The following is an 8188-nucleotide window of genomic DNA, read 5'->3' as shown; positions in this document are numbered from 1 at the left end:
TGCTGTTATGCAGTGTCTGTCTGGCGCTCTTAACAACCTTCTGTCTACTTATCTTCCAGCTCAGGTGGTGGAGGAATACGATGATGTATGCCCAATTTATGTAACTTGGCCACGCTGGGAAGCACATAACGTGTTTTCATCCAAACACATTTTTAAAAACGAGACAATCCCTCCTGCCAGACACATCACTGTCTAGCACGTCCCGGTGTCACCATGGAAACCCAGCATCAGATCAGGGATTGTTGGTCCTAGACTTTCATGGAGCACAAACAATTGTGTACGATACAGCCTTTGTCTGAACCACTATCGAACACATGGATTACGGAGCAGTTCAGTATTTTGCGTTGTAACCACGGAACTTGAAGAATCGGTTTGCAGAACTCATCCTTAACCTTAGACAGCTGATGATTTTAATTTTTTTCCACACTGAATGTGTGTGTGTGCGCGTGAAGACCAACAGGTGAAGAGGGCCTGATGACTCAAGCCTGAACTTCACTCTAAGTGACCCATCAGGACACTTTGCCCTGCTTTGAGCGCCTTCTTCTGGACTTAGCACTTAAAAGTCACCAGTAATGACTCAGACCTCCACCGGTGCACTATACAAAGTTTATTTTTAGAAAACAGTGGGCTGCTTGTTGATCTGCTTCACTATATACAATATAATGTACAGTGCACATTATTATTTTTGACACATGGGTACAAGCATTAACTGAAATAGTAATTCTGAAGCCCACGTTCTTCATACATCCATACCATAATACTGCCTCCTTCCACCATGATTGAATGTGCTGTTCCTTCACCTTCCATAAGCTCTTCCAATCATTCTATACACGGTAAAAGTTGATTTTGCTTGGTGATTGTTTCAATGGTCTGCCTGAGAGCAAAGGAAAAAAATCACTAGTGCGTGAGAGAGAATCCTGAATTATGCCTCTGACGTCCCCTTATAGTACAAGGTGACGTCAGATGCCTCAAACAGGTACTGCCCACAACGTGTGTGCGCGCGCGCACGTGTGTAGCGCGCACACGTTGTGGGCAGAACCCTTTTTGCAGGCTGGCCTTGATCATACATCTTTGACGACACATTTTCACATCATTAGATTTGGAGTCACAGGCAGATAAGGTAAGAAAATGACTCCGGGAAATTGATTGTGCAAAAACGGCTTTTGCAACGCTTAGTGGTGATTGATTTGTTTTTGTTGGGTTGGGTAGATGGCTGTGCTGTGGGGGTTGACTGCAGATTAATCACAGAGTTATTCTCAACAAATCACCGGGTTTGTGGGTGTATGTGCCGAGGTCTTCCACTCGGCTCTGCTCTCATGTTATTTTCTCTCCTGACGTCACTGGAGACGGAACCGGCGGTTCGGCCACTGCACGCACCGGCAACACAGAACCGGACTGGAGCGCAAGGGAAAGCCGGGGAAGCCGAAACATGATGATGTGAACACCAATAACCTTGTCCTTTCGGTATGAATTCCATTTATTCTCTTTATTTCGCTTTTATATAATAGCCTTATTGTGTGTAGTTATTTGGTCGTTTCATCCCGCATTTCAAGAATGAGTGCGGCAATACGGGATTTCCCACCCGGAGGAAGAAAAAAAAAAAAAAAAGCGAATACATGTTGTATTGTCGGCTTTTGTATTTGCCAGACCGTTTGTGCTCTTTGTGTCCACTGCAGTGGACATAAGTAAAGGTGGAGGAGATAGATGCCACCATTGTGTAAATTTGCTTTATTGACACTGATCGTTCATATGCTGTAGATTTCGAGCCCTTTGACAAAGCAGGTGATGGGGATTCCTAGTCATGTGTATTTTCCGTACCTGACTTAACTAAATCAGCATCACCATGGCAACACTATCAAATCGTTTTGTCCACACTTGACTTGCAGGAGAGTCCTTGAGTGAACTCCCGGTGGCTGAACATTTTCAAAAGACCAAGGTTTAAAAGTGTAGCTAAATAAAACCTTTTTAGTGATTCACATACACTTCATAGTAGACATGAAAAAATCTTAGTCATCGTTTCATCATATGATAACGAAGTAGTAGTGTGTTGCAATTAATTTTCTCACTCTCTTGCAAATCCAATCGGATTTAGCCGCTACCTTGTGAAGGTCACAGCCAGTCACTATCAAAAATGACTCTTTAGAGCAGCTACCAGTACCTATCATATGTCCAACAAATCAAATGAAAACAAATGTCAACTGAACAGTTTTTATTTAATATATCCACAGATTATTAAATAGTTGCCCGACTTCCCTTCAGGCACTTTTGGTTCAATTCCATAACAATTGTTCCTGCACCTCCACAGCCACATCGTGAGTGGAAAAAGGGCTTGTAAGTGCATGCAGCCATGGGGAAAGACTACTACAAGATTCTGGGCATCCCCAAGGGCTCCAACGAGGAGGAGATCAAGAAAGCCTATCGGCGCATGGCCCTGCGCTTCCACCCTGACAAGAACACAGAGGCCAATGCCGAGGAGAAGTTCAAAGAGATCGCCGAGGCCTACGAGGTGCTCAGCGATCCCAAGAAGAAGCTCGTCTATGACCAGCTAGGGGAGGAAGGTAAGCGGGGGCTTTATGACCTTGACAAAGAGCAAAACAGATGCAATGCAAACTACAGCCACAATGATAAACACGTGAAATAAAAACATCTCTAACCACTGCCACGTCAAAGGCAAATTGATACGGTTCTCATATTGAGTCTCATTACATTGATTGTACCTATTGTGAGCTGTGAGCGAAGTTATCAAAATAGCTCGTGAACCAACTTGGGTTCTTAGACGCGAGTGCTGGACTTTTGAGGGTGTCACTCGCTAAGCTTACAGACACACATGGCTAAGATAGATGAGATATGAATAGCAGTGAGTGCCGGAGTTTGCATTTGTGGGTGTTTTGTGTCAGGCTCAGTGGGTGTATATGTGTGTGTATGACTTTATCCTTCGCGATGGAGTTGCCAAGTATTGTATTCACACTAGCAAACACTCGTTTCGGCTGATGTCCCTTGCCTGGACCATATACTAATGGTGGGAATCACAAATTATATTATTGATTAGGGAACGAAATATGGTATTAGTGCCGATACCAGCCTTAGTTCAGGTATCAGTGCTTGAGACGTTGTTGCTATTGTGTTTGTTTTATAATCAGGAGCTAGAAATTAGAAGACTAGAAAATTGTCTTTCATATAAATACTTTCAAAAATGCTCTCTCTGTTTTGAGGGGAAAGATTATGTGTCAAAAGTGCTAGTGGTATCGGCGCTTGGTATCGGGATCACTGACCCTTCAATGTATCGGTCTGAAAAAAATGTGGTATCGAAAATCCCCAATTACAATATTGTAAATATATACATGATATAGTGGAAATATTGGAACATGAATGCTATCTTTTGCATATCAAAGAAGCAGGTGGTCATGTTCGTCACACAAGTTTGGTGTGCTTCTCAATGAGAAAGAAAGAGCATAATCAAAAACGATTACTTTACCTGTAATTTCTATGACATCACAGGTTTCAAGACGGGAGGCAGCAGCTCCTCCGGTGCCCCTGGTACCACAACGCACCACTACACCTTCCATGGAGACCCCCACGCCACCTTTGCTTCCTTCTTCGGCGGCTCCAATCCCTTTGATGTGTTTTTCAGCGTGAATCGCAGCCATGTCCGTCCCAACGGTTTCTCTTACCACAATGACCACGGCAACGACGCCGAGCAGGACACGGAGCTAGAGGAAGATGACCACTTTGTTCACTTTGGGAGGCAATTCGGCTTTGCGGGAGGGATGAAAAACGGCTTCCCGGCAGAGGTCCGCAGAAGAAGGGGCGCGCCTTCAGAGAGCCTGAAGGGAGCTCGAAAGCAGCAGGACCCCCCAGTGGTCCACGAGCTTAAGGTCTCACTGGAGGAGATCTTCCAAGGCTGCACCAAGCGCATGAAGATCACACGTCGCAGGCTGAACCCAGATGGGAGGAGCTTGAGGACCGAGGACAAGATTCTCAACATTGTGATTAAGAAAGGCTGGAAGGAGGGCACCAAGATCACCTTCCCTAAAGAGGGCGACCAGACCCCTGAAAATATTCCTGCTGACATTGCCTTTGTGCTCAAAGACAAGGGCCATGCCCACTTCAAGAGAGACGGTTCCAATATCATTTATAACTGCAAGATCAGTCTCAAAGAGGTAAGACTCTCACTTTCATCTCATTTATCAATCTCAGCCAAGATCCCACCATCAAGAAGACACTTTATTTCCTGCTGAAATGATCGGTAGCACTCATTCATTCGACAGCTTCTTCCGACCAGCAAATGGTAGTATGATGGAAGATATTTGTAGTGGTCTCCCTGTCAGGTTGATACTGAAGAACGCTCTACACCATGTTGAGCGTTCTGGCGGACCGAGGGTGCACCTAACAATTTGGTGGCTGGTAAACGTTACAGCTGCTGGAACAAACACACCATTCGTATCGACTGTACCTCTCGAAGAGTGGTGTGCGTGTGTGTGCGTATGCGTTTCGAATCAGCCTTGAGGGGGTGGTGTCCTTATGTGACTGTCGCGGGCTCGCCTCGCTTGTCCCGTTCAGTCGGCCGTGTGACTTGAAGCAGTCAACAGCCATAAGAAGGTTCACATGGGTGATGTAAACATGCACGCAGGCAGCCTCCGCCTGTGTGTAAACACATTTAGTAATCATCAGACTGACAGACTGTGGCGTGCACTTGCCTGCTATTACTGTGAGTAGGTGCACATTAAATGAATCGGAACACGACTTGGACTTCTCAGTGCGTGAACTACGTACATTAAAATGTCTTCCAAATAGCGCTTTCTGGCACTAAGTGGAAGTGCAAACTACAACCGTAATTGTAAATCCCCAAATAAATCTGGCAGTGTCAAAAGTGAGCTGGTATTATTGTCAAACAAATCATCTTCACCGGATCTCACGAGGTGTTGCAACCTCATTCGGTTCTGCCAAGCTTGTGACAGCAGTCTCCAGCAATCAGTGATAAGTGAAACATGATTGGAATTTCTCATACGCTTCCCTCCGTCCACACTTTATACATCCGTGAATAGGAGTGAGACGGACAGATCTGTTTCAACCAGGTAGACTGTGATGACTGTGTTTCAAAGCTGGCAGCTTGTAAACCAAGGCAATTGAAAATAAAGACAAATTCAAGCGCTAAACCGTACCGGTTGGAAGGTTTTGATGTATAATAAATTACATCAGCATATTATTACACCGCACTTTCAGCAGAATGAAGTGTCTCAATACTTTTGTCCATATTGTGTACAACTGCATTGGCTTTGACATGTAGCATCTGATGCATTACATCAATGATGTGGAAATTGTGTAACCAACCAGAGGATGAGCCAGTATTGTCCATTATAGTCACAGGAAAAGCAGCTGATGTCACATTTGGAAAAAGTCAGCATGTCCTCTGGTGGGCAACTGAACTGAACCACCCCAGGAGTTCACAAGTCTGATCCCGGTGGTTAAAATTCCCACCAGACGAGACATTAAAATCCCCTCAAAGTAGCAGCACATTATGTGAGTGGAATGACAGCGACTGTTTCAACTTGGTGCTTAAGCAAGTGCCAATATCCTACATTCCATCAATGTTTTGTTTTTTTAGCAAACAACTTTTTTTATTTTAACATGTCTGCATTTGAATTTTGAAATACTTGTGATGAAATCTATAAAGCATCCAAACAAAGCTATATATTTTTGTGTATTCCATTTTAACCTTCACACTTATTGAAAATTATTTTAGTCAGGGGTCTCAAACCTGCAGCCCGAGGGCCATTTGCAGCCAGCAGGAGGTTATTTAATGTTAGTATGGACCTCACATTTTTGTTTTGTTTTTTCCGTGTTGTAGCCATGGGCAAGAAACATGTGAAGTCCTGATGGACAACATTGTCTTTATTCAGTTTGATGCATGAAATGCGTGTGCATGTGTGTACTGCCAGACCGTGTGACAAGCCCTTCAACTATTTAAGAGCTCAGCCAATTCCCGCCTCTCTTCATTAGCGCTGGCATTGAGGCGCTTGCTAAAATTAGTCTCTGTGCAATGTGTAACTCCTCCACACATATACGCGCACACACTCAAGCAGGGAAAAAAAAAAGTGTGCCACTAGATGTCGTTTTTTTTCCTTGTCTGTGTGGAGCTCCATTTTATTGCTCCCATAAAAGGTTTCACACCACCTTGGTGCTTACTCATTCGTGTCAGGAAGATACTTTTTTTTATTTTACTAGCTCTTGGAAGCATCAATATACTTGTGATTTGGGAATTTTATTCCTTCCAACTAAGAGGATGCATCTGCATCTATTCTTTGCCCTGCAGGCGTTATGCGGCTGCACCGTCAGCATCCCCACGCTGGAGAAGCGGCTTATCTCCCTGCCCTGCCATGACATCATCAAACCCGGGACAGTGAAGCGACTCCGAGGGGAGGGCTTGCCGTTCCCCAAGAACCCCTCACAACGGGGTGACCTCATTGTGGCGTTTTCGGTACGTTTTCCCGACAGGATCCCGCCGCAGTCCAAAGAGATCATCAGACTACACCTTCCTCCGTCATAAGAAGAACTCCACACAATGATGGATGGTGGAGCCTTTGTTATGAAGCCTCCATGTTTCTCCACGCAGCATTTTGATAGACTGCATAACATGGAATTACACGCTCACTTGACACTATTTAGTTCAATATATTCAAATAGCTAGGAGTTGAGACACAGGTCGGTTGTATTTAATTTTTACCTCAATATCTTCTTAACTCTTTTCAAAACTATCTGTGGTTTTCTATGCGCCATTTGTGTGCTCCTCGTCTATTTCTACGACTTTTACAACAGCGTCTCCTTCATTTCTTCCTCAAGCGTACCAGCAGCTCAGCATTTCTTTCAATCTACTGAAGCATTGCCTTTTTACGACATCTCCAGATAGCATCTGTCTCCCTCACTATCAATTGTCTTAGGCTCTGTTTTGCAAAACAATCAACTGTCATTGGAATAATAATCACACGGAATGACAATCATCTACTAAAACAGCAGTCTAAGCTCAAAACCTGCACAGAAAATCGGTGCTTTCCGTTTGAACCATACAACCAGGCTCACTATTTATGTGCCTTAGCCAAGTGTTGTATCACACACAAACACACACAATGTAACACCCAACCAGCCGTGTAAAATGCACACCAGATGACAAACATTCTTAAAAGCAGTCTACATATTGTACTGTATTATACGCAACAATAGTAGAAATCCTCATGAGGACTCATTCATCTTGTTAAGTGCAATTCAGCATAAGTTGGACATCCCAGAGGAATTCAAGTATGATTGAATGAGGAATAAGAAATAGTGTACTCGTGATTCTCCTGGGGATGCCATTTTGATGTTTTGTTTTGCTTTCTCATTTCATTGGAAGGCCACGTCTTGGTGCTACAATGAGCAGTGCCAACACTGGTGTCCATTTTTTTGTTTTATAGATTATGTATCGTATTTAAAATTTGCTTGTACCACATGTATCATTTATACATTGAAACTTGCACTTTTTAAGTAAAACTCTTTGTATGTATAATAGTGCATCAGCTGTGACATCTTTCACATGTTGGGGGCTGTTAGCCCCTTTATTTCGACACCAGTTAACAAGCAGCCATGTTTACAGTTTTTATGGATCGCAGTGACCTGTTTGAAGAAACTGGGAACCCTCAGTGTGCAACATCACCATCTCAGCGGAGCATTTTTTGCAAGCGGGCAAATTTGACTCCAAATGGCACTAGCATGTAAGCTACTCTACGTACAGTCAGGCTGCAATGATGCACAAAATCACACTGTATTTTGTTGCCCATTGTGTAATGATTGATTGGAGGTGCTTTTACACTTATGTCAATGTTGAATTGTTTGAAGGCAAAATTTGCACAGGAAAAGCCTTTCGCAAACAAAATGTGTCATTTTGACCTCTGCATTACCGTTTTCAAAATGTGGATTTTGAGTTGATAGCTACGTTAAAACAATCAATAAAAACTGGATTTAAACCTTTGTTTGAGGAAAATGTGACTTCTGTCCGTGTAGATACTTGTTGAATGTTTTGATTTTCTTTGTTTTTGCAATATACAAATTCTAAATGAGCATTTACCATTTGTTAGACTTGCATGTCGCCATGCACGTTTTCCTCGATTGTTTTCTCGAATCCGCCACATTTGCATTTTGACAGCATGTGTGCCGA

General features: G+C 43.4%; 1 protein-coding gene across 2 annotated transcripts; it reads left to right on the top strand.

Moving 5' to 3' along the window:
• The first annotated feature begins 960 nt into the window (after positions 1–960).
• Positions 961–8001, top strand: dnajb5 (DnaJ heat shock protein family (Hsp40) member B5). Of its 2 annotated transcripts, XM_049762307.1 has the most exons (5): positions 961–1120; positions 1347–1464; positions 2306–2558; positions 3499–4160; positions 6314–8001. In XM_049762307.1, the coding sequence occupies exons 3-5, from the start codon at positions 2348–2350 to the stop codon at positions 6545–6547; spliced, it is 1107 nt and encodes a 368-aa protein (XP_049618264.1). In that variant the 5' UTR covers positions 961–1120; positions 1347–1464; positions 2306–2347; the 3' UTR covers positions 6548–8001. The 2 variants fall into 2 exon arrangements, with proteins under 2 accessions (XP_049618264.1, XP_068506251.1); XM_068650150.1 differs by lacking the exon at positions 961–1120 and having other exon boundaries at positions 1129–1464.
• Positions 8002–8188: the final 187 nt, after the last annotated feature.

The sequence above is a fragment of the Syngnathus scovelli genome, chromosome 3, assembly GCF_024217435.2.
Source record: "Syngnathus scovelli strain Florida chromosome 3, RoL_Ssco_1.2, whole genome shotgun sequence".
NCBI classification, from domain to species: Eukaryota; Metazoa; Chordata; class Actinopteri; order Syngnathiformes; family Syngnathidae; genus Syngnathus; species Syngnathus scovelli.
The sequence above is the reverse complement of the archived record's forward strand: the minus strand, read 5'-3'. Positions and strand labels throughout refer to the sequence as shown.